Below are 24,932 nucleotides of genomic sequence, written 5' to 3'. Positions count from 1 at the left end.
GATGAAAAAATAACAAACAATTTTTTCAGATTGATTTAACGAGAAAAAATAATACAATGTTAGGTCCTGGTCTAAAGCTGGTACAGCACTACATGCTATACATCAACACGCCGTACTACTATAATTTGACTTTTGTTAATATTTTTCCACATTTAATTCAATTCTAGCATTAGATAAAAACACCACCTTTCTCGTTCTCATTCAGATTCCTTATCATTTGTTGATGCGTGCCTATGATAAAGGTACAATCATCCACAGCGTGATTCAGCTTCAGAATCAATGTTTTGATTTTGAACTTCGTTAGTTTTATGATGAAGGATATCGGTTATCCAAAACATTTAATGTAAATTTTACCATCATTTGGTGATGTTGAACATATTTAGACGTTCAAGCCTATGTAAATACACATAAAGCCCGTTGTTTTATCTAAAAAATAAAGCTAATTTTCAGAGCTTTAAGATTATATGCTGCAGTATTCTTTCTTTAGAATGTGGTTTGTCTTTGTCAATCTTCTTTCGTACTATAGTACATAACAAAGTTCCATTCTAGTCCGGTCTGTACTGCTTTATTCTGATTGTGTAACATTTTAAATCACACTGTCATGATGGTGGCTTCCTGAAAATATAACATTTGGTTTTCTACTTTGATTGTAACTACACGTGTGAATTTTTGGTATACAATAAATGGAATTTCGTAATTATAATAATAAAATTGCTATTTGCAATACTTTATTTGATGTAGCAATTAGTAAAATATTTACTGTTTCATATCTTTATAATTTAAAGCAAAGAACTTATCAAAAGTTGAATTTTTAAACGTGATCACTTAGTTAAAGCAACATTAAGGGTATAAACATTATGAACAGTTCAGGACTCTACTTTAATAGTTCAAAGGGGACATTAAGTTTTAAATTGGCAAAATTAAGTTTAAGTGTGTGATTCTTACAGAGATTCTTACACTTAAAGCATCATAGAAAGTATAATTTAAGTGATTATTTATAAAATTATAAGTGATGCAAGCAAAACCATTCATTTTCAACACTTTCACGATACAAAATTACCATTATACAGTATACTAAGTATCTTTATTTTCACAGTACTATTAGAAGGCAGACAGATATAAAAAAAAATATGAAATCACACATATAAAGAAAATGTTTCACACATATGCACAGTGCTGAATCTAAACGACTACTATCGTCGAAATAAGGGCGTCCGCAATTGGTATCTGCTATTGCTAAGTTTACTAATGGACAAAATGTCATCTTTATCACCGGGCGATGACCAGCTTAATAACAACAGGTTAGTCAGTGACAATTGATTGCTCACGCAAGTTTAAAGGCTTTTTAATAGGTGATCGGTAATCATTGTAGTGTCAAGGAAAAACCAACAGGCAGAAGGGAACGAAACTTTTCGTTGGGGTTGAAATTTTCTATTAAATTGCATGAAATTATTTAAATAGTTATTATTAGTTATTATTTAAATACAGAGTATTTATACCACTACTCACAGGAGTCAAATATTGAACTACCAAACCCCAAGTAAAATCTAATCATTAGTAATAATTGAGTAGATCTTGAAATAGGATTCTGAAAATGCAAAATGCAATGAAGCGTAGAGCTATTCAGACTTTCGTGGAGAACAAATCAAAATAAAACAAGTCTCAATGTCCAAAAAAAAACAAATGAAATATGAGTAAAATAGTGATAAAAATTAGTTTGTCAACGTACCATTCATGTCTCTTTCAACCAGGTAAAAATGTCAGAGCATAATGACAGTTTTATTTTCAGTGAAACGATCGAACCTCTAGGTTGAAATGTTGCAATGATAGATGATGTATTTCTTTTTTGCTCTTAGGCGTATAGCAGTACTTGTGACTCGTGTCGGGGAGGTGCATCATTGTTGCTAGACTATTACCAGATAAAGAACAATGAATGTGTGAACGATAGTCATGTTTAAAAGGAACTAAATACAAATAAGATATGAATAAAACGTAAGTTTATAAATAGCCGAAAATTTGGGCTCACATTTATCAATTCATATTTACGTTGTATTCATATTTTATTTGTATTCAGTTCCTTTTTTACCTTTTAAACTTGACTATTGTTCACTATTTCATTATTCTTATTGACGTTTAATTTTAGGCACTTCACAACATAGATTATTTTTTATATTACCAGTTTATACTACCTTGTAATATGACGGTTGCTTCTGGCAGAGCAGTACATACCTATCCTATAACTACTTGTTTTTATGTTTTTTGTTGTTTTTTTTCGGGGGGAGGGGATAACATTGCTTTAGTTTTTTGTATGACGTTTTGTTTTCATTTTCTTTGGTTTTTATGTGTAATCTATTTTAGTCGGTTCGCTACATTATGTAGCAAATTCTCATATTCATCTAAAAGAATGTATAGTTGCGCCTCCAAAAAGTTTTGATTTGGCTTTTGCTCATTATTTTATGTGCAGATGAACATGAAACGAGCGCGCGTTTTGCTGTCTAAAAAAAACCTGACTTTCGAGGTTGCACAGTGCGACGACGCTTCAAATTCAATTCGTTATTCAACACAAATTGTTTTCATTTCAAGAACCGATGGTAATCATTTTTTTTTAATAAAAAGCTCATACTTGGTTTAAAGTCAATTTCTGTAACGCTTTTCAGGACATCGCGTCGTCACCGAATGTTTATATTAATCAAACGTTATGCTAGCGGAACTGTCATGGATGAAAAAGTACTGTCTTATTTTCGTTATATATATTGGCTTAATACTTTCTTTGTTATAAATTATGATGTTTTGAAAATCGTGACACTACGAAATTTAAGCCATTGATCCACAACCTTGAAACAAGTATTAAAACTGATGAAATAGGCCTCTGATTTACACAGCTTAAAACCCAGTCAAAGGTAAAGTGTGGTTTTATTCGAAACCTAATTTAAAACAATTGTATCTATCATTTTATTCAAATTTAATTAAACGTTTAAGCAGCATTTCTGTCGTTTTATACATTTAAAGCTTTAAGAGAATAGTTAGATCTTAGGAAGTTACTTTCTACGACAAGAAGAAAACTGTTTATCATCATTATTATAAATGGGTTTTTTTTAGTTTGTTTGTTTGTTTGTTTGTTTTGTTTTGTTTTGTTTTGTTTTGTTTTGATGATCCGCTAAATACGGGAGTATTTTTTTAAATATCTGTCTGATTAGCCTAGACAAAAGATATCTGATGACTGGTTATTTTAATAACAATTCTTTTTCTCGCCAGTCAAAACAATATACAATAGGGAACTTGGCATTTCTATGGTGTCATGTCTAGCTACACGGTACCTACTCGGTTACTATCTGTGAAAACGGTGCCTCCAGAGTTCTTCACCATAACTGCGTTAGTTGCTATACACATTTGTAACAACTATTATACGCAACGGAAAGTACAAAGCAAACAATTAGAATTTTCTAATATTAATCAAAATATAATTGCATTACGCGGTATTTTACATTTGAACATAGACGGTAACTATCTGTGAAAATGGTACATCCCAAATTGTTGGCCGTAATTGATTTAGTTATTATACGCAGTTGTTGCGGCTATTATACGCAAAATTAAGTACATCACGATAGGTACAAACCATACATTTGGAATTTTCTAATATTTAGCAAAATATTAAAGCATTATGCGGTATTGTATGTAGGCGGTTTCTATCTTTAAATAACAGTCCATCAAAAGTTGCTTACCGTAAATACTGCTCTTATTATACTAAAATTGAGTAGATCACAGTAAGTATAAATCATAAAATATGTTACATTTAGGTTGTTTGTCTAATGATTTTACTGCATATTCCTGTCTTATCCCTTTATACATATTTGACACTAGTGACTCTATTGGTTACCAGTATTCATTGAAACACAAAATATACTTCTAATTAGTTAATGTTGTGCTCATTAACACATGAGCTAGGATTTTTATTCGATTATTTTAAACCGAACGTAGGCCAATACGTATGTAAATGTGTACAATACCCTGGATTTGCTGAAGAAGAATTATTTTTGTTCTAATATTAAACCCTTTTTTTGCATCTGCATCTTCCAGGGTTAGATACATTGGGTTGTATATCGTTTGAAGGCACCAAACATATATATACTGATAGGGAATCTGGGATTATTTAGAGAAATAAAAACAGAAAAGAATATTTAAAATTTTGCCATTTTTTTTTTTAATTTACTCAGCCACGGACATTGAAAAAGAATATATTTCCAATTGCTTAGGAATGTATATTTTCAAATAATGATTTTTATGTCGACTGTTGCTGAAAATGAATTATTAACGCCCTTGTGAGAAAAAAAATCGACTTCAATATAAAATTCCAGCCATTCCCCCTCCCTCCCGAAAGAGAAAATTGTCTGTGCTTTATAAGATATCATATAAGAATTAACCCAGATTGTTTGATTTGGGAAAAAAGGTAAAATACGGCGGTAGATTCTAGATTGAACGTAAGTCAAAATATATCTATCTGATCTTAAAAGGCAATCCTTGGGGTTTCCTCGTCTTTCATTAAAGCTTGAGCTGACATTTTTCATCCGGGTAGGATTATTATCCCTTTATGACATAGTCGCCATATCCATTCTTGTTATAATTACTTGACTCTAAGGTGGGTGGGATAAAGGCTGATAACACATCTCTGCAGGCGCGGATCCAAGGACTGGCGTACCGGGCGAACGCCCTCCCACCTAAATCGGTAAGAAAAAAAAATCACGACAAGTTTCACCCCGTAATATTTTTTGCCTTGCTTTGCACGGCATTTAATTCATTTACGCACCCCCCCCTAAACTCAAATCCTGGGTCCGCCCCTGCTCTGCACAGCCGAAAGATGCAAATAAATCTTCCAACACTGCTTATAACAACGAAAAATATGTCTTAATTTTAGCTCGCTGTGGATCAATTAGTTCGTCCTTTTAAGGGAAAGTATAGCTGCTTTCCAATGCTTCTTACAATCAACAGGATTATTGAGGTCGCTGATTCTTACATTTTCCTTCAAAACGAACTTGTCGGCTTAGTTATAAGAAAACAAACAGGTTACGTTTTATTGAAATCGTAAACCATTATTTACAGTCAATAGTTCATAATTTTAAATCTTTTCGTGTAATCTTTTTTCATGGTTCATTTTGTTACGATTTTGTTCCCAAAACAGAAATTTATTATAAAAAGTATCAAGCCAAAAGTGAATTAATTCGTTGAATATATAAAATCATAATTACTTGAAGGCAATGGTCCAAAACTGGACGAGGATTTTAGTTCTGGTTCAGTGTTTCATATAAATTTCATCAAATCAGAACTTAAACTACGGGAACTCTCAGTGACCCCGTGAAGATTAGATATCAGGAAACAGTCCATTAGACAAAAATAAATATTGAATTATATTTTTTTTTTCTGTTCATGGCTGAATGAAAATTAAATTTTGCTAAATTTGCCTTCTTTATTGTTAAAAAATGTATTCAGGTTATATGCAGGCGTATTTGTTGTGTTTCACCATATCCATTCCTTTTCATTGCTCTCAATAAATTCTCTTTAAATTGTGTGAACAATTTTCTTTCGTCAATCATCAAACAGTAGGAAAAATTGATGTATGTAAAACTGTTTACAGAACAAAGAACTCTATAAGCTAGAGCATGTGCTTGGTGTTTATCACAGCAAGTTCTTTTTGGTCATATTGTTAAAATGAGAAATGAAGTAAAAAGTTTACATGACATCAATTTAAGCTATTTTTGTTTTCTTTTTCTTCACCAGTAGCAATGTAGTATCACCATAAAAAACACAGAAGCGTTAGCAGTGGAAAAATTCAAACACGTCAAAATCCCAAAATAAAAGGTAAACAAAGACAATTTACGTACGCAATGTAGCAAGTAAAATGAGAATTGAAATAAATAGCTTATATGACATCAATTTGTGTTATTTGTGCTTTCTTTTTCTTTACTAGTAGCAATGAAGTTTCTTGGCTTATCGTTACTTCTGATATCAGTAATAGTTAATAACCAGTGTTATGGGAAGTCACATACTTCTAACCTTAAAGAAAAAGAAAGAGAGCTCAAGTTACTGGAAAGGATAGAAGAAATATTGGCAGAGAAGAAGATAGAGGAATCCACAACTCAACAACAGGCCAGGCAAGAAGTGGCAAAGGCATTGGAAAGGGGAGCTCTTAGATTGCAAAAGCTGAAAGAACGACAGAAATTAAAAAGACAACAAGGTGGTTTAATTTAGCTGAAAATTAAAATTGTACAATAATAATCCAAATCATAATGGTTTTTTTTTAAATCTTGGCTGTTTTAAATCCCAGGGTTAAATCTTTATTTTATTGTATCAAGTGTGATTTCACATTTTGAAAAAAGCCTTGCCAACGAAAAAAAAAGACTATACGATTTGGTAAAACTTTTGCTACTGTTGAACCTTTTATTCTTCCACTACTTTTTATTGGCAAAAATATACTTATTCGCAAACCAGCTTTGCCTTTAAATGATACAAGCGTGTCTCTTGTGTTTTTGTTCAACAGAATTCATTTCTCTGCATTACGGTACTATATTCTTTAAATAATCTTCCTTCATCACTTTTATTGTTCAAAATCGTTTCCTATTTTTAGATGTATTTTTACCACGGTGCTGTTTCACCTCGCTTTGATGTTGGTCTTTTTCACTGTTTGTTTGTTTGATTTGATTTGATTTTTTTGGTTTTGTTTTTTGTTTTGTTTTGTTTTGTTTTGTTTTACGTTGCCAACAGTCTTGTATTACGACATTAAGAAGGGTTTTACAGTTTGATTAAATTATAAGCTTCATTGCAATCTACAACTAGGTGTCGATGGGAAATTGAAGAAAGGGAGATCAAGGCTATTTAAAAGCACTGCACAATCTAGAAGAAGACAGTATAATGCATTCAGGCTTTTATCAGCAAAAAAGGAGCTTTCAAAAATGTGAGTAGAACAGTAATTATACGCACTTTTTCTGTTATAGTGGGAGTTTTGTGTGACTCCCGTTTTCTGTGTTGTTTATTTGGTACTTCATCGACAAATTTAAAATTTGAAGGGTCATACCTATTTCTATCCGCGCGATGTCAGGTCCACATGTGTCCATGGTGTCCTACTGACAAAATTGGGCTCTGAAATCGTGATTAAACTTTTTCTTTGATACAATGTTCATTTAAAAATTTCGAACTTACTAATATTTTATCTTCATCAATACCTGAATTAAAAGAACGATAATACTGGAAAAATATTATATAACGTCGAAAATTTCAATTCGAAAAAGAGTTATAAAGCTTTACTACATGATGCCGCACATTTCAATCACAAGTTCAATGTAACTTGAATCTACCGGCAAGTGTTCGGTTAACCATTTTAATTAAGATAGAAAGGATGCATTTATGTACTTCTAACCTCTTACATTACATAAGTTTATATTTTTGATGTTATCACTACTTTCATGTTAAATTATTTTGAACATTTGCCTGTCGTGTTATTTTTAATTGTATAGATGCCACGAAATTGTGTATGATTCTGCTGTTTGCTGTTGTCCCTATGAGTCAATGATTGGTGTAATAAAAAAAGTTGGCTTCTTATTCTCATATATTTGGTTTTGAGGGGATTTAAAACCTTAAATCTGTGTATTTGGGTCTAATGCTGCTTATGAGAAGTTACTCCTGGAAATACGTGTACAGAATACAGAATTTTTTGTATTTGATAGCTTTATACATCGAATCTTGATATCAGGCATACCACAGCTGTAAACCCTTTTCTCATAATTAGTATCATCTAGTGATTGTTTCAAAACTTTGCAAAATATATTTTATTCAGCACTGGCAAAACATTGCAAGATTTAGCTAAAGATGAAAATTATGTAGTGGCTTGGGAAGAGGCCACAAGGAAAACTGAAACTGAAAGAAGGTAATATTATTTATATGTTGTGTAGAATTCATGATTTACGCACACGATCTGTTGTGGAAGAATAATCAAGGGAACCAAGGTTCTAGCGGAAATCAAAAAGATGTATAATCCAGGGACAAAGACCAGACATGGAAAACAGACATACACAACAAAGAACATAAAATAACTAATATAATACAAACAAAAGTAACAAAAGTAAATGAGCACATCGGACTCCACCAAAAAAAGGGGAGCATGGACAAGGTGCACCGGTAGGGTAAGCGCCCTCTGCCTTTCTAGAAAAACCCACCGAGTTGCTCATAAAAATTCAAGTCCAGGGTAGACGAAAGAGGAAAGAAAAACTATGACACGTTGAACAAATCATGGTGCAGATGGAAACACTGTAACCATCCACGATTTAATGATGACGACCATAAAAAAATTTCTGTAGTGATGACTTTAATCTTGTAGCAGCATAACACTGTTCCAGAAGCCTAATTGTAAGAATTCTATCGCGATACATAAAGTAGTTAAGTCAAGCTCTAACATAACTTATGAGTTGTGGTATGAAAACTGCTGAATGGATTTTACCGCAGATGAAATGAAAGTTGACAATACGGAATGAAAAACCATTGCGTTTGTCGCATAGTTTGGTCAGTAAGTTTCCTTTACTGCCAATCTTTAAGTATAGGTCAAGATAGGCTGACTTCACAATGTCTGTAGTATCCTTTATCTCAAGTTCTTTGGGGGGTAGATACGATGTATAAAACTAGAACTGTTTAACGATAATACGTCATCTTTATAGCGGAAACTCAGATTAAAGGATCTAGCTAAACGATGTTGTTGAAATCCCATTTGAAATAATTCAGTATCGACTAAATTTGGTAGATCAAGAAATGTTAGGTTGTCATCATTCAGTGTTAAATGATTGAAGTCTGCGATTGAAATAAAGGCACCATCGTTCATTTGGACTGCAAGAACATTTGGAACTTAACGAAAGGATTGTTTGAATACAGAACTAAACTGAATTTAAATGTGTACGAACGGAAGTGTGCAGATCTACTGTCTAAACAAAAATTGCATTTTGTGCAGAAACATCACTTTGGTAGTTTTTAAAATCTGAATAACACATGATGGAAAAAATTTTGAAGAATTGCGTCTGCTTAACAAAGTAAATGACATTACAGGAATGAGTAATAGCAAAATTACAAAAAAATCAATTTTGGGTATAGAGAATTGAGATATTAGTCTTTGACAGATTACGGTACAGAGTAAAACGAGCCGTTGACTGTGACGGAGTAGATAACGTCAACCAGTATAGAACTATGGGCGGGACGTGTAATAATCTCGTCAACACAGACTGGGGATCAGCTGGAGCTCAGGCGCCACGATTTCTGCCGGAAGTTTACAATGATTCAAGTAAGTGGTTTTTTTTGTTTTTGTTTTTGTTTTTTTTTTTTTGCCATCTTTTATTTTATATTTATGTATATCTGTACAATTACGTTATATGTTCAAATTTTATGCCACTGAAATGGAATTATTATCATTTTATTTTACTTATGTAATGACACTATATTGCATAGAGCCAAAAGCCCAAGGCAAATAGAGCTGGCCAAAAACCAATAACTGTAAGCCAAAACAAAATCATTTTTATATTCTTTTTTTCTTGAATGAATACTACTGCCAGTATAGGACGACTTTATAATACCGATTCGGGCTAATTTGTATAAATATTATAAATATGTGTTTCGTCGTGAATTATTACTGTAGAATTATATTTTGACATAAGTGTCGAAGTTATAATACCATTTCTAATGCTGGTAATTTTGATAGTAATAATGGTAATATTGTCCATCTTTATTATGTTCTGGGCTAACTTTAAGTAAATGCAAGCATTCTTTAATTGGATATCTCATTTTGTCTACACGAAATATGGTTATGGCACAGTTACAACATGTATGTAATATAAATAACTTGTTATATACGTTTCAAATATTATAGATGTTAACAAAATGATGTACTGCATAAAAATAAATTTGTTTCTTATTTTCAAGTATTCGAATATATGAAGAAGCCAGTTTTAGGCTTATTTTTAACATGATTTTACAGTTCAGTCGGAATTATTGTTTTTGTTTATTTCATAGTAGTATTTTTTTCAAGTAGGTCTAAGCGTTTTGATTGATATTATTTACAGTGTATTGCAAAATGTTCTTCATCTTCAATTATTCCTTCTTTGCAAATTTGGCACTTTCTTTCCTCTTTTTCTATATTAAGATGTCTGCCCTTTTCTGTCATTAAATTATGAGCGGTAAGATGAATCACAACAGTTGCTGCTCGATCTTTTTAAAGTGTAAGGGTATTAACATAAGGTGGTCTATAACCATTAACATTGATAGTTCTGAAAAATCTTATTTTGAAAAGGTATTCATTTATGCATTTCGGCATTGAATGCATTGATTTTAATTCTTTATATCAATTGTCTTAAATAGAGTTTTATTTCATTCATGTTTTGACTGAGAACGGGAAATCACAGATTTTGTAAAAATCACCGAATTTTAGAAACCCAAAGGTTGATCGACAACATATTTGTCCGGTATGGTGGATGTGTTTTTTTTTTTTCAAAATCGGTCGGCATTCCCATGGGAAAAAATGTGCTCCTCTGTTTGCTGACCTATTCCTTCACTCTTACGAGGCTTACTTTATAGCTGATCTGATCCAAAAGAAGGAACATTGTTTAGTTAAATCTTTTAAACTCAATTTCCGCTATATAGATGACGTATTAATGAGTGAATTTGTTGTGTGTTTATTTGTTGTTTCAGTTCATGTTTTTAAATTTACATAAAAGGGATATGGTTAAGGCCTTACAAAACTAGTTTAACCCCATCGGAGACGCGCGCCTGTCAGGAGATGTTGATTATTAAGTGTTTTCGTGTCATTATTTGACTTTTAAGTTTATTTTGAAGACGTGTCGTCGTTCTGTTACTATGCATTTTATTACTTTTGTTGCCGGGCCCTTCAGAGCTTACTTTAAGGTGTGTTTACATTTATTGAAAACCTTTTGGTGATCTCTGTAAGTATTTACTATTTTTTATAAAGGGTATACGATGGAGCATTTGTTGCGTTTCACCTTATCTGTTCCTTTTTTTCTTCTATTATCATCGTTAATAATATCTCACTCCTCATGATGGTGTTTGGGGCTAGTTGAGTTTAAAATGTTTGAAAATTGAAACAGTTCGAGCAGAAAACCTCACTAATCAGAAACTTCTCACGAGTATCTACTTATCAAATTCGGCCACATTATAACTACTGACTAAAGAGTTAAATCTCTTATTATGTTTCCGCTAGTAAGTGAACCAAGAGCTGGCCAAGACAATATGGAACTTCCAGGCCCAAGAGATTTGAGTAATGCATTCTTTGGTTTTCCTGGTACACAGGACAATGCTGACTTGGAGGGCTTTAACACTCTAATGAGTATGTTTTGGGGGCAGTTCCTTGATCACGACATCGTTCTTACACCAACCATGACCGGTGAGTCTGATAAAGCACTAAAAAGACAAAGTTCAAAGTATAAAGCGGCAAAAAAGCAAGTTCAAAGTTTATAAAACTTACTACTGGGCCATTTCCGCTACACTAAAAAATTACCTCGGATGCAGAAAGGAGAATTCCTTTTTGAAAAAAAAAATCTGAAATTGTAGTCATACGCGACTCAAAGTAGTTCTGTCTACCAGCTGGCGCTAAAAAAAAATTGGTTAGACATTACTAGAATTAAAGAATAATAAGTCTGTCAAGAATTTTGGCGCGAAGCGAGGAGCTAGGAAAAATAGTATTGTTAGATATTTCAACCAGTAAAACTATAGTTTTTAGAATCATATCGGTCAAATTCCGGAGAGATTCTTCTACCAAGTGCCCCCGAGGTTTATCTTTTGTGTAACTAGAAAGGCTTATTGTTATTTAATCAAGTTTGCTTAAAACCTACTCTAAATAATTTAAATTTGATGTACATTTTTTGAAGGAACATAAAGCAGCATAAAACATTATGCTTTAATACGTTATATGCATTATTCTGAGGGAAAAAATCTTTCCTAATCAAAATGCATAGAAAATCATGATTAAATTTCGCTTTATACTGCATGCACAAACATATTAGCAATAAAGTACACTTTCTTTGACCATTTAATATAGAGACATAACTGGTCACAATAATTAATCTTAATCACGTTACATTTACCAATCATGTTCAGGTGACGATGGTGCATCCATTACCTGTTGTGAAAACGGTGAACCAGTGGACAGGTAGGTCTTCATTGAGCGAAAACACATACATGTAGTTAAATAGTTCAATAAGCATAGTAAAATAATTTCTTGTCTGTAAATTAATGCAAAAACACTCTACTAAGTTAGAATAATTTGGTTCTATACTTTTTAAATTACAGATTATTATAGTTAAAAAAAATGTACCTCCTTGAAAATTATAATTTCCCCTTCTTTTAGAGAAGAGTGTATGGCTATGGCTTTAACACCAGAAAATGATTTGGACAGTCTGACCTGTATGGAGTTTACCAGATCACAAGATGCAGTCGATACTACTCTAGGAGAAGGTATAGATATCACACACACGTGCACGCTCGTGTTTCCAACTTTTCAGTTCAGTCTGGATCAAATAAGATCTAACAAAAAGATATACATATATTCAACAGAGTATGTGTATATTTACATTCGTCTAAATAATGTTTAGTCAACATTTGATAAAAAAAAATTATCATCATTTTCGTCAGTTTCAGAACCAGTTGCGTGATTGATCAAGAACGTTGTGAAAATTTGTTCCTTTAAGTCGATTTACAACAGTTTCTCAATTATGTAATATCAGTTATCCGAAATATTCATTGAAATGTCTATTTTCATTTTGGTAATGTTATTCATAAGTATAAATTTGTACTTGAAATACAATATTTTTTTTGATAGCTTTGATTTGAGCAATTCAATGTTGTATAGCATATTTATGGTTCTGCGGAGGTCAAACTTCTGAGCATTAAATGTCAAGATAATTTAAGTGAAGATGTTAAGAATGCAATTATTATATTCTTGAAACTTTGTTTAATGTTTCTTTATACAGTGTTTTACAGATATGCATGTTTCCTTCCTTCACAAAACACATTACCACAGCCATATTTTGCTAACAACAGAAGTCTAAACATCAAATTTTAAAATGAATGTACAGGCTTTCCAGAACAGATTTTTGTTCGGAAATGTGAATATGCCGTAGCCTAAATATCTAGTGCAGTGCAAGCTAGCTATAACTTGTGACAAATTGCCAGGTTTGAATGAAAATTTTTATATTTTGGTTATTGGTGTTGGTATTTAGCTGGATCATGGCATAAAATATATTTAAAGAGATGGTTTTTTTCAAGTAAATTAATTTTAGTTTGCACTACATAATACATTAAGGAACAGGGCTATATGAATTTCAAACTTCAAATCTTGCTTTGGACAGCTGTACTAGATTTATTCTAAAATATGTTTTTCATCACTTGTTGTTAATTAAGTAGCACTCCAGCTAAGAATCATGCAAAATGTGATTCATGGATAAAAAGCCTACATATTTTTATTCTTGATATTTTGTTTGAAATGTCATAGTAAACAGAAATTAACATGTGGTTTTTTATATAACCCGTGCTCTTAGGAGATTAAAATTGTATAGAATGCACTAGAGATTTCAAAATTAAGGAAGATAACTCTGTAAATGACGCTCAAATACAATAGAATCTATTGAATTTTCAATGTTGATTATCTCCTAAGAGCAGGCAGATTTGAATGAATAATTACACATTTCATAGTATAGACTCATAAAACGACTTAATTAAATATGTAGCCTTTTTGGGGTGTATCACATTTTTCAGATTTTGCATGATTCTTACAAAGACAGTTACTAAAGCAATGACTGTCGCAAACATAATGTCCACTGAGAAATAACCTTAATTTTGGGTGTTTGCAGTGGATAATCCGCGTATCATGATTATCCTTAATGTGAAGCCCAAAATTACGGTTATTTCTCAATGAACACATTTTTTATTAGTCATTTCTAGAAATACATTCTTTCATCCTGAAATTTATAAATTTGTATATTGTATATTTGTATATTAGAAAAAATGCATGTACATGTAATTTTATGTTTTATTTACATGTAATTGTTATATTTGTTTGATTCATTTCATCAGTTTTGTTTTACCTTGAACTTGTCGATTACATTATCAGACAATATATTGTATTTTTGCTGACAGGTATTTTGTTTAGATCAATAAAAAAAAAGTTCTGCAAAGGGGCGTGTCCCCATATAAAGTTATGTCCATTGAGCAATAACCTCAATACATTAATCAAGCAAATTTCAGCATTTAGCCAAAATTTATTTATTTAAGGAATGACTTTTAATGTTTTTCGGTCATCGTGGTGCACACTAAATAACCTGCGAGCATTAAGGTTATTTCAAATAATCCGAAAAAATATAACAGTCATTCTTTATAATTTGATTTTAGTACCAAAATTCAACGAGTAAATCATTAAAAAGCTTGATGACGTCACAGTCATTACAAAATTTGGTCTATGAGATGATCAACACAATTTTCGATCCAATCAGAAACTGTGTTACTTCTGAAATTAAATGATAGTTACATAGAAGTTATAAAACATTTTTACTCAGTTTGACTTGTTCTTGTGTGTTATATACATATAAAATTGCATTTAGCAATGTTTCAGCGCTATTCTTGTATTATTAAAAATTATGAATGAAAACATTTCATAAATTGATAATGACTCTAGCTGAACCTTAAATGTGACACAATTTTCGAGACAAAAACGCATTTCTATTTTGAAAAAAATGTATGTTTAAACCTGGAGCCCGATCCGAGAAAAAGTCGCACACACTTGTTTACCTGAAGAATTGTCGTTACTTGTAGGTAAACAATTGGTTAATGAAATTACCTCATTTATCGACGCTAGCATGGTCTATGGAAGTTCTGAGGATGAATTACAGGCCCTGAGAGGCGACGGAGGTATGTTGTGACAATCTTGAAATAAACCAAATGTCTTCAAATATACCACGCCTTTGAATTTGAATGGCAATAGTCAGCTTCAATTATGGTCTAAACATGTGTAAATGAGACAATTATTAATTTTTATTCACTCTGCATATCGAAAACTGTGCTTACATGGTAATTATGTTGACAAATAATAAAGGAAAATGAAGAAATAACAGTGAATATATCTCTCCAATCCGCACTAACTCAAGTATCCCCGATTCAATCTTAAAAACCTTGACACCTTTGTTCGATATATCTATATAGGGAAAATGTTGGTGAATGAAGCGTCAAATGGCGATATGTTGCCAGAAGATTCATCTGACGATGCTGTGTGTACTTTAGACGGCAAAGATTCCGAAGACTATTGTCAAAAAGCAGGTAAGTTATCAAACAGTGCGTTCTAGCTACAAAGTAGGTAAGTGTTCTGCAATGTCTGATTACAGCCCAATTTAACGAGTGGGTGTTATAATGGAATCACCTTGTGTCCGTCCGCTTTTCCGTCCGAATTCGTCTCAATTATCTCAGCTTCCGATAAATGGATTGATTATAAATTTGGTATGTAGCTTTAAGTAGATGGGGCATTTTCAATGCTGTCCGTTTCGAAGTTGATCTGTATTTTGTAATACTCAATGTTATCTTATTAAGTTATCATCTAAAAACGTCGGGGACGGAAACATGGACGGACACTCAACTACAATGATTTCGGAGGGTATAATAAAATACCTCGTCACTTCGTGTGGCACAGGGGTTTGCACCCACTATCAAATATGCCCCCACTAGTATATAACCACGAAAAGGGTGATGCCAGATTTGGGGGTGCCTCACTTCAACTTATTTACGTGGTGTAGCGAACGGTCGGACCAGGTGATTGCAATATAGCCCTCACTTTAATGGGTGGTTGTATAGTTACTGTATTAAACATTATCTTTCTCTTTGATACATCATCTATGTTGTTTCAATGTAGGTGATGTAAGAGTTAATGTTCAGCCAGGCCTGGGGCTCATGCATCTTTTGTTTCTGAGGGAACATAACCGCATTGTTGACGAGTTGAAGAGTGTCGGATGGACAGATGACGAACAAATATTTAATGAGGCAAGAAAAATTGTTGGAGCTGAAATTCAACACATAACATACAATGAGTATTTCAACAGTAAGTTATTCAAATTTAACAGAACATAAACTGCTGCGCATTTATTAACGAAAGTAAACTGAACAACTGCCATAACTAAAAAACAAAACAAAAATGTATTGTCATTAAAAAGTATGTAGCCTTTGGAGCAATAAACTTATGATTGATTGTTGTTTAATGCCGTTTTGGCGACCAGGGCCATATCGCGGCAGTTAAATGTAGGCTAAAGAAACAATATAAAGATATGATGTGACCTGCGAGGACTCGTTTTTTTTTTTCATAGTATTATAACTCGAAATTTCAGCTCTTCAAAAATCCAACACATACATGTCGTGTTTCTGAAGAGCTGTATTAAGTTTGAAGTAATTCAGATAAGGTATTATACATCCCTTTTTTAAAGCGGAGGTGGAAAAAATCGGACATTCATTTCAAAGCATACTTACTTACTTAGTCCTCTTCGTCTCCGGTGAGACATAAGGCTGCAATTGTTTCCCGCCACCTGGGTCTGTCTTTGGCTATCTTCTGGGCTTCTCCCCACATATATCCAGCCTGTTTCAGCTCAGCCTCGCCAAGTTGTTTTTGGCATACCAGGCTTCCGTCTTCCAGGTGGGGTCCATTTGAGGGCAACTTTAGGTAACCGTTGCTGGTCCATACGAAAAACATGCTTCAAAGCATACAGGCCACCATAACCATGTCGAGTGTAAAAATGAATCAATTATGATATAGCGTGCTGAAAACAACATTTTCTTTGTCTGAAAAGTCATATACGGGAAACATTCTGTTGTAATTTAAACGGCCACGAGGATCTGACTAATATGAGTAGAAGACATTATAGTTAAATCAATAACAAGCTGTATGGACCATAAATATCATGTCTGAAACCAAAATCAGCATTAGTCATAAACGTGTCATTTTCATATCATTTCTTGTAGACGTTTTCACTGATGGTACCATAGAAAAATATGGTTTGACTTTACTGGAATCTGGACAATCAACCAATTACGACCAGTCGTGTAATCCTGGTATTACTGTTGGGTTTTCAACAGCAGCTTTTAGATTTGGACATTCACAGGTAATTTTACTTTCTTTCTTTGTAAGCTGAAGTATTTTTAGACTGCATGGGTTCAAACATATCAAGTGGGTAATGGCAGTGAAAGGATAACCATTAAAAAGATCTCATTTGGATTTAGTTGTATAGAATATTGTGAAGCAATATCATTTAATTCTATATGCTTTTACTGGAGCTCTCATTCCAAAACGGTTTCTGTTGTTTGGAACCTTGCAGTAAAATTTTATAAAAGATCAACCACTATTTTTAAGTAACCACAAGAGACCTAAGTGTCGACGACGACGACGACCTTGCGACAATAAAGGTATACCAATATATGATACAACTTTTTGCAGTCGTATAAATAAAATGCTTGTTTTATTTGTCTATTTTCGTAATATCTGAAATGTATATAGACGAATTTTGCAATTCTATACACAATACCCTAAGGAAAATATGTGCGAAGTTTTTTTTTTAAGAAACTGATTTACAGTCTCAGTGAGTAGAAAAAGTAAAAAAAAAAACTCCAACCTAACTAACATTGGTCAAGAGATTTGTCATGAATATCTACATAGTTAGATTTCATCAAGCAGAACACTTTAATCCCAGTCTGATTTGTCTTTACTTAACGGTTTCTGAGAAATTTGGAAAGAAAAATATACTGTTTAACCCATATTGTCTTTAAAGGCATCCATGTTTGTCGATGGATCAAAACTCCAACGCCATTTTATTATTTTTTTTGTTTCAAGTGGTAAAAAATTTTCAGAGAATATGAGAAAAAAAAAGATTAACGACGGCAATGGGGACACGAAGTGAAGGCAATAGCTCAAATGGAAAACACTAATTTCTATTTTTTTTTTCAGATTCCCCATCAGCTAGCCTACATGAAGAACCTAAGTGACCCAACGAATCTTAGCAGTGTGACAGCTATGGATAAACTATTGAAGAACCCACATATGTTGATTAACAAGGCTGGGAAAAAAATAGTTGATTTGGTCCAATATTCAACTGCTACGCAAGCCAGCAAAGCTGACAGGTAATTACATACAATAGGATCAAGGAGTCATAATCGCTCACCTGGGCACTGCGTTATGCACAATTGATTTTATTGAACATGAACAAGCCAAAAACAAACAGAATTCACCGTCAAAATTTTTGGACGGACACACATCTTAAAACTGCAAAAAAAAATTGAAAACTGTTCATTATCGAGGTAACGTTTGGAAGATATTGGCTAAGCATTAGGAGGACATATACCAAATGAATTTCCTCACAGAGTCTCAATGCAAACTTTGGAGTCACTACATCACATGAAAAGGCAGGCATTTGTAGAGGGCGATTCTATTAACAACGTTTTCAAGTTTCAAAAATACCAATCTTAGTTGTCTCGGAAGAATATATGCACATCAAAACCTCCAATAGCACCTGGTGGTTGTTTAATCAAACGGAACCAAAAGGTGGTCGTCTGAAGTGATACACACTTTATTTTTTTTTTAATATTTTTTTAAATATTTATTTGAAATGCTTTGACAGTTATTGTATTCCTTCATGTACATTACTCGATACCCAACCTTCCTATCAATTTTCATTATAGTTACGCTGACGGTAAATATTAACTGATGGATTGACTAATAGACAGACGATGTGATTCCTCTATACTCCCAAATATTGTTTGCTGGGGTATATGTATAGATTAATCCAAATATCATACTTCTAGCTATGATGGCCATATTGTATTGACTATGGACATGACGGGTAGAATTTTTTGAAATCAGATACTTAGAGTATGATAATGAATCAAAGCGCTGATAGCACAGGCGGTTTTTGGTTCTTCTGAAAATTGTAGCATGAACAAAATTTCAAAGATTATATGATGAATTTATAAAACTGTGATAATACATAGCATTTAAAATACTATTAAGAACTGTCCCTTTTTTAATATGTATGAACTGAAAGTAGATCTATACTACTGATCCAACTTCACACACATTTACAAATGTTATTCCATTTCACCGTTTTACCCAAATCTATCCAAAAGTTAATGTGCATTTAGTCTAAAGCTATATTAGCAGTATCCTACATAACAAGAAAACCAACATCAGCTTAATTAATAATTCTCTTAACACAAGATTTTCGAATTCTAGACACTTTAAAGGATCAATACCCCCAAAAATAGCATTATCAGATCTACTGAGCTGAAGATTTTAAATAAGTCAACAGAGGACGGACGACGACATGCGTCTAGTGATGACATAAGCGCACTTTGACCAAAGGGTCCAAGTAAAAAATGATATGAGAAAAAGTCAAATAAACAATGCTCTGTTATCCTAGCAAGATTTTTTTGTGAGTGTTAAAGTTGTGTATTGGTTTTATAAGCAATGGTTCAAATTGTCAGCTCATTCTTATGCCACCTCCATATTTTCTGTTTTATATCATGTTCTGTAATCAGTAGTTGTGCTTCGGTATATTAGATTTGTTTGTCGATCGATATTCACTTATCAAGAAAATGCAGAGCTTGTCATATTTACCTACTATTAGTAATATTGAGTTATTTGCATTCATGACAGCCAGTTTAACGATGCAATCAGAAATAAACTGTTCAGTGAACCCCTCGACTTGACCAGTTTGAACATCAACCGTGGTCGTGATCACGGTCTCCCAACATATCTCCAGTGGAGGCAATGGTGTGGACTGTCGGTCCCCTCAAGTGATACAGCATTTAGAGAACTAGATGATATTCCAGGAACAAACAGAAGGACACTACTGGACATATACGGGTAAAGTATATACAGCTACTAAATATTAAACGTAATTGGATTTTTCAAAGACGAAAACAAAAAACAAAAACAATTAAAGTTTACGTTTCTCGAAACGTGGGAGTAGTCAGCATGCCAAACAATACCACTGGACTTAATTTTAAGTTCCTAGCCACCTACGTTTCCAAGATGTTGCAATGTCCTATATTTTGATCATTTTTTTCCTGTATTTGGTATTTTTGTAGCCTTGTAGTCAAAACAAAATGTGCTGAATAATTTTTTTTTCAGAAATTTAACTCACATAGACCTCTATGTTGGTGGAATGTTAGAGAGGCGACTTTCAGGGGATGGTTCTTATGTTGGGCCAACATTCGCTTGTATACTTGGCCAACAGTTCAAGCAGCTAAAGGAATGTGATAGATTTTGGTACGAGAGGCCAGCCCCAGAGGGATTTTCACTTGGTAAGTACAAAACAGTTCAATGAGGTTTTCAGTTGGCGAATAATGAGTCTAAGAAGACCAGCCCCAAAAAGATTTTTCTCATTGTTAATTATTCAGCTCTAAAAAGAAGCGCTTTCTCTTGTCGAGTTGAGAGAATAGCTTAAACAAGATTTTTCACTTGAAGTAAGACCAATTCCCAAAATAGTCGTGAATGTAAATAACAACTACTCCTACCACGTTAGAGGTTGGAATCCCGCTCCTCCATACCCCAACCTCTTACTTCCAAGCGCCATATTGCATGACGCTCGTTCCGGCGTTTTTTGAAATCGGCAGAATTATAGTCAACTACTTACCATTTAAAACGTTTTATACAGTTTCTTTACCATAATACGGGAGAACATATCTAAACTCGAGAAAAACAAATGACCTACGTAATGAGAAAATCCAGCAATCCTGGAAATCCTTTGTAAATGTAGTTAAATGAACTTCATATTTGGTTTTTAGTTTTTTGATTGTGTAATTCGGTTGATAAAATTACAGATTTTTTCATTTGCGAAACGAACATATCAAATTAACCAACGAATTGCCTTTACAAATTTTAAGTTCGTTTTGTCAAAAATGTATTGTATTCCGTAAAATTAGTAACCTAATTCAAAATTGCTGGTCATTTTGACAACTGTCTTCATTACAAATGTTTTCTAGGTATTTAACATATATTTAGGAGTTTTATCGCTCGATTTCCGGTAGGTTAAAACTTCTTTTATGCAAATAAAAGACTTAAAATATTTTAAAACTCATGTTTAGCTAATTCACATTTGCGGTGGCTTTCAACTTGTCAGATGCTAGAGGTTAGGATGGCACCAAGTCAGAAAATAACTTGCCAGACAACCTCTACCATTGCTGGAGTATTGCACCGAGAGACATTTTTTCCAGTCCATTAAATAAAATTAAAAAGATCTGTTTCAAGTCAGTGATGAATAGAAACAATAGTTCTCATACGACACAGGAATTCCCTCAACCCTTAAATTCGAACCAGGATGTTCGTGGGTCCGACGAATTATTAACGAAATGCTTGGGCCAAACCTCCCGGTATTTTGTTCATTGGAAAATGTTTAAAAAAATATGCTATTGTTAGGACATATAAATACGTCACGAATCAATTATCATCATATATTTGGCTAAGATAATAGGAGATGAAACATGGAATTACAAAATCAATACGATCTTTGCCTTGATAAAATAAGATTAATCGATTATTAAGACAGGTCATCATAATAACATTAACTGAAAAAAAACAAACACAAAACATAAAAAAATATACGAAGACCAGACTCAACCTCCAACCCTAGCACGACTGGTCACGTCAGTTGGGCTACGAACATAATGAAACTGTCGTAGCATTATCACAGAAGATTGACTTATTTTTTTTTACCAAAAAGTTATTTTTATCTTTCTTACTAACATCTTGTCGTTTTAGACAGAGTATTTTTCAATAAATCACAAAACGCAAAAAATAATGGTTGCAACGGTGCTTCTTTGGCAATTCCCGACTCAGTGTTAATATTGATCAAATAAATCAAAACTGCATTTTCAACGACTTTTGTACTTTTCCTGTGGCTGATTATGACAAATTCGGATTTTTGTGAAAAATAATTCTGGTGAATCGTCAGTGTCTTTGCAAAAATTACGCTTATACTTACGTTATTATATACCCGGGAAGTTTACAATGACCACGCTGTCCGTCCGTCGCCGGTTCATATCCACAGCTCTTCTATATTCACAAATCTCTCTTATCACATGAAGTCATTGTGTACCCTTTATTTTGTCCTTCCTTTAAAGCTTCGTTTGGTGTTTTCTGATGCAAAACATATACAATGTACTTTTTCACTTGTCGACAAGGGAAGGGGCTATCTTCCCACCAAACCGATGAATGGAATTCTACATACTTTCTCATATCATGCCATTATGTACTGCCTATTTTTTCAATTTAAATATTTTTGGGGAGTTTCGTGTATGATTTCTGGGGTGTGAAGCGGGGATATCACCTATCAAAACTTTACCTAGAACTGTCTAGTATAGTTAAAATTCGTTCAAAGACCTTCAAATACTAAAACAAAGTCAATTCGTTTAATGACCTTCAAATACTAAAAGTGTTCAAGTACTATGGGCAACAGAAGAACAGTGATGATTAAAACCTTTTACTATAGGAGAGTTATTTTTTTATATGTTTAACCAGTTGCATCTAGGAAACTTGAATCTTAATATCAGGACACTTATTCATTAGTTTCATTTTACGCATGTAATGATTGGCTATTTTCAGATCAACTGACAGAGATCAGGAAGGTCACATTAGCTGGCGTTATTTGCGACAACGCATCAGATGATCCTTCTCTACTGAATATTCAGAGACGGGCACTTCTTAGCAGCACCAACAGGTACGTCATTTCGCAATATTGCTAAAGAATGTTACTTGGCTCCTTGGCAATATCAATAGGTACATAATTTGGTAAAATTGTAAAAGAATGTTACTTGGTGCATTGGCTGAATCAATAGTACGCCATTTAATATTTCCCAATTTCACCTGGCTCACAGGCAGCACCAATAAATATATCATTTTGTAATATTGCCCAAGAGTATGACTTGGCTCCTTGGCAGAATCAATATGTGCGTCATTTAGTTGCAAAGAATGTTAAATACTGGAAACTTTTCAAAGTTTTCATGTACTTTGCAAATAGTAAGATAGCTGGAAAAAACTTTTAAGAATAAAAAGTATGGTCAACTGTAGAATGGAAACAAAGATTATCTTTTCACAGTATTTTCCTTTTTTCTATGATTAAGTTTACCATGTTAGTACACTTAAAATTTTGGAGATCTTTTTTTGGGAAAGTGACAAAATTTGTCAAACTTAAGGGCAAAATTTAAGACTGAAGTCATCACTACAAACGTTTTATGGTCGTCATCATGAACTCGTGGATCGTTACGATGTATCTATCTGCAACATGAAAACTGATTTGTTCAATATGTCACAGCTTTCCTTTCCTCCTTCATCTACCACGGACTTGACTTTTTATGAACAACTCGGCTGGAGCTCCTAGAAAAGCAGAGGAAGCTTACTCTACAGGTGACACTGGTCCATGCTCCTTGTTTTTAGTGGAGTTCGGGTTGCTCATTTACTTTTGTTACTTTGTATTATTTGGGTTGCTTTATGTCCTTTGATGTGTTTGTCTATTTTCTATGTATGGGCTTTGTCCCTGGATTACATTCTTTTAATTTCTGCTAGAATCTTGGTTCCCTTGATCACTCTTGAAAGCCATTTGACAGATATTTACATTTATACATGCACTTTTTATATTTCTTGAAAAAGATTATATTTCACTATCCTGCAGGAGAAGCTGTGAAATCAATACCAACAATCCAGATAGATCACAGATATCAAGAATAAATTTCTCTGCTTGGAGTAACGCTGAAAAATAGGGACAGTTTACAAGTAAGTATTCAACATTTCGTTAATGTACTACAAAAAGTGAGAATTCTATAAAAAAAAAAAAATAGAAAATACCTTTAAATCTTTGACCAACTGAATAGATGGGTCAATTAACAGTTCATATCCATGAAAAAAAAATACCAATTAGAAGCACAATGTATCTTAAAAAGTTTAACAAATTTAGAGCAGTATTTTGATGTGATATAAAAATATTATAATAACATGCTAAAAATGAAATGGGAAAAAGTAGCTTTAAATTTTCATATTCCTGTCTGACTGATAGACAGAACAAAATTAGTGACTAAAATTGATTTAGACATTTTATCTTTTGGAGTAAAAGAACATTTGAAGCCAAACTTTTTGTATAAAATATGTTAATTTGAATTTCTTCATAGCTGAACCTGAAACTTTACATTCCACACATAGTTGAACCTGAAACTTTACATTCCATACATAGTGTCCAATTCACTCATCACATGCAAAAATTAAAACTGTGTGTACTTCACTAATTGTTAAATTGATACATTCCAGATGGAAGTGACTAAGGACTTGACTTCTTCTAACTACTATGTCTTCACCACATTGTTTCTTTATAGTATTACCTCTGTCATACAAAATAACTCGAGTAGTGATGACAATGTATATTGTAGTTTACAATGTGATATCAATATTTACAGTGTATTGTAATTTTCATGTCATACAATTTACATATGAAATAATAACAGAACCACTAAACACTTAATGTTTGATGTATCAGTGAAATATTCATAGGTCTCATGAGATTTACCAGAGCAGCTTAATTTACACAGCTTAAACTGTAAGCAGTCTGAGATCTTCCAATCAATGAATGTTAGGTTATGTACTTGAAGCTTTTGACTTGCTTTAATTTCAAGTTATACCACAATTATTTTATGTATTTGTAGCATTGTAGTCTTTTTTTTCTAGTTTTATTGACTTTTTTTTTCATTTCTGAATAATAAACCACTGCATCAAAAATTTTACAACAGCCTACATAGCATTTTACAAGGTCTAACCAAAGTGAAGTATTCTTGGAATGATGGACATATCTATTAACATTTAAGACAAAACCATACAATCTGGTGGACAA

At 33.0% G+C, this 24,932-nt stretch overlaps 1 protein-coding gene across 1 annotated transcript; it reads left to right on the top strand.

Annotated features, from left to right (window-relative positions):
* The first annotated feature begins 1,731 nt into the window (after window positions 1–1,731).
* On the top strand, window positions 1,732–24,828 carry LOC148610938 (salivary peroxidase/catechol oxidase-like). The gene is made up of 18 exons (XM_088590871.1): window positions 1,732–1,751; window positions 5,963–6,229; window positions 6,829–6,946; window positions 7,826–7,915; window positions 9,153–9,313; window positions 11,240–11,422; window positions 12,136–12,187; window positions 12,386–12,492; window positions 14,845–14,940; window positions 15,232–15,345; window positions 15,932–16,117; window positions 17,029–17,168; window positions 18,008–18,180; window positions 19,712–19,921; window positions 20,189–20,361; window positions 22,661–22,775; window positions 23,727–23,827; window positions 24,356–24,828. Exons 2-17 carry the CDS (start codon window positions 5,968–5,970, stop codon window positions 23,812–23,814), a joined length of 2,268 nt encoding a protein of 755 aa, XP_088446997.1. The 5' UTR covers window positions 1,732–1,751; window positions 5,963–5,967; the 3' UTR covers window positions 23,815–23,827; window positions 24,356–24,828.
* Window positions 24,829–24,932: the final 104 nt, after the last annotated feature.

Source organism: Perna viridis, chromosome 7, assembly GCF_037379345.1.
Source record: "Perna viridis isolate PV_CMFRI_1.1 ecotype Kerala chromosome 7, ASM3737934v1, whole genome shotgun sequence".
Taxonomy (NCBI): Eukaryota; Metazoa; Mollusca; class Bivalvia; order Mytilida; family Mytilidae; genus Perna; species Perna viridis.
This window is presented reverse-complemented; position numbering and strand designations above follow the sequence as displayed.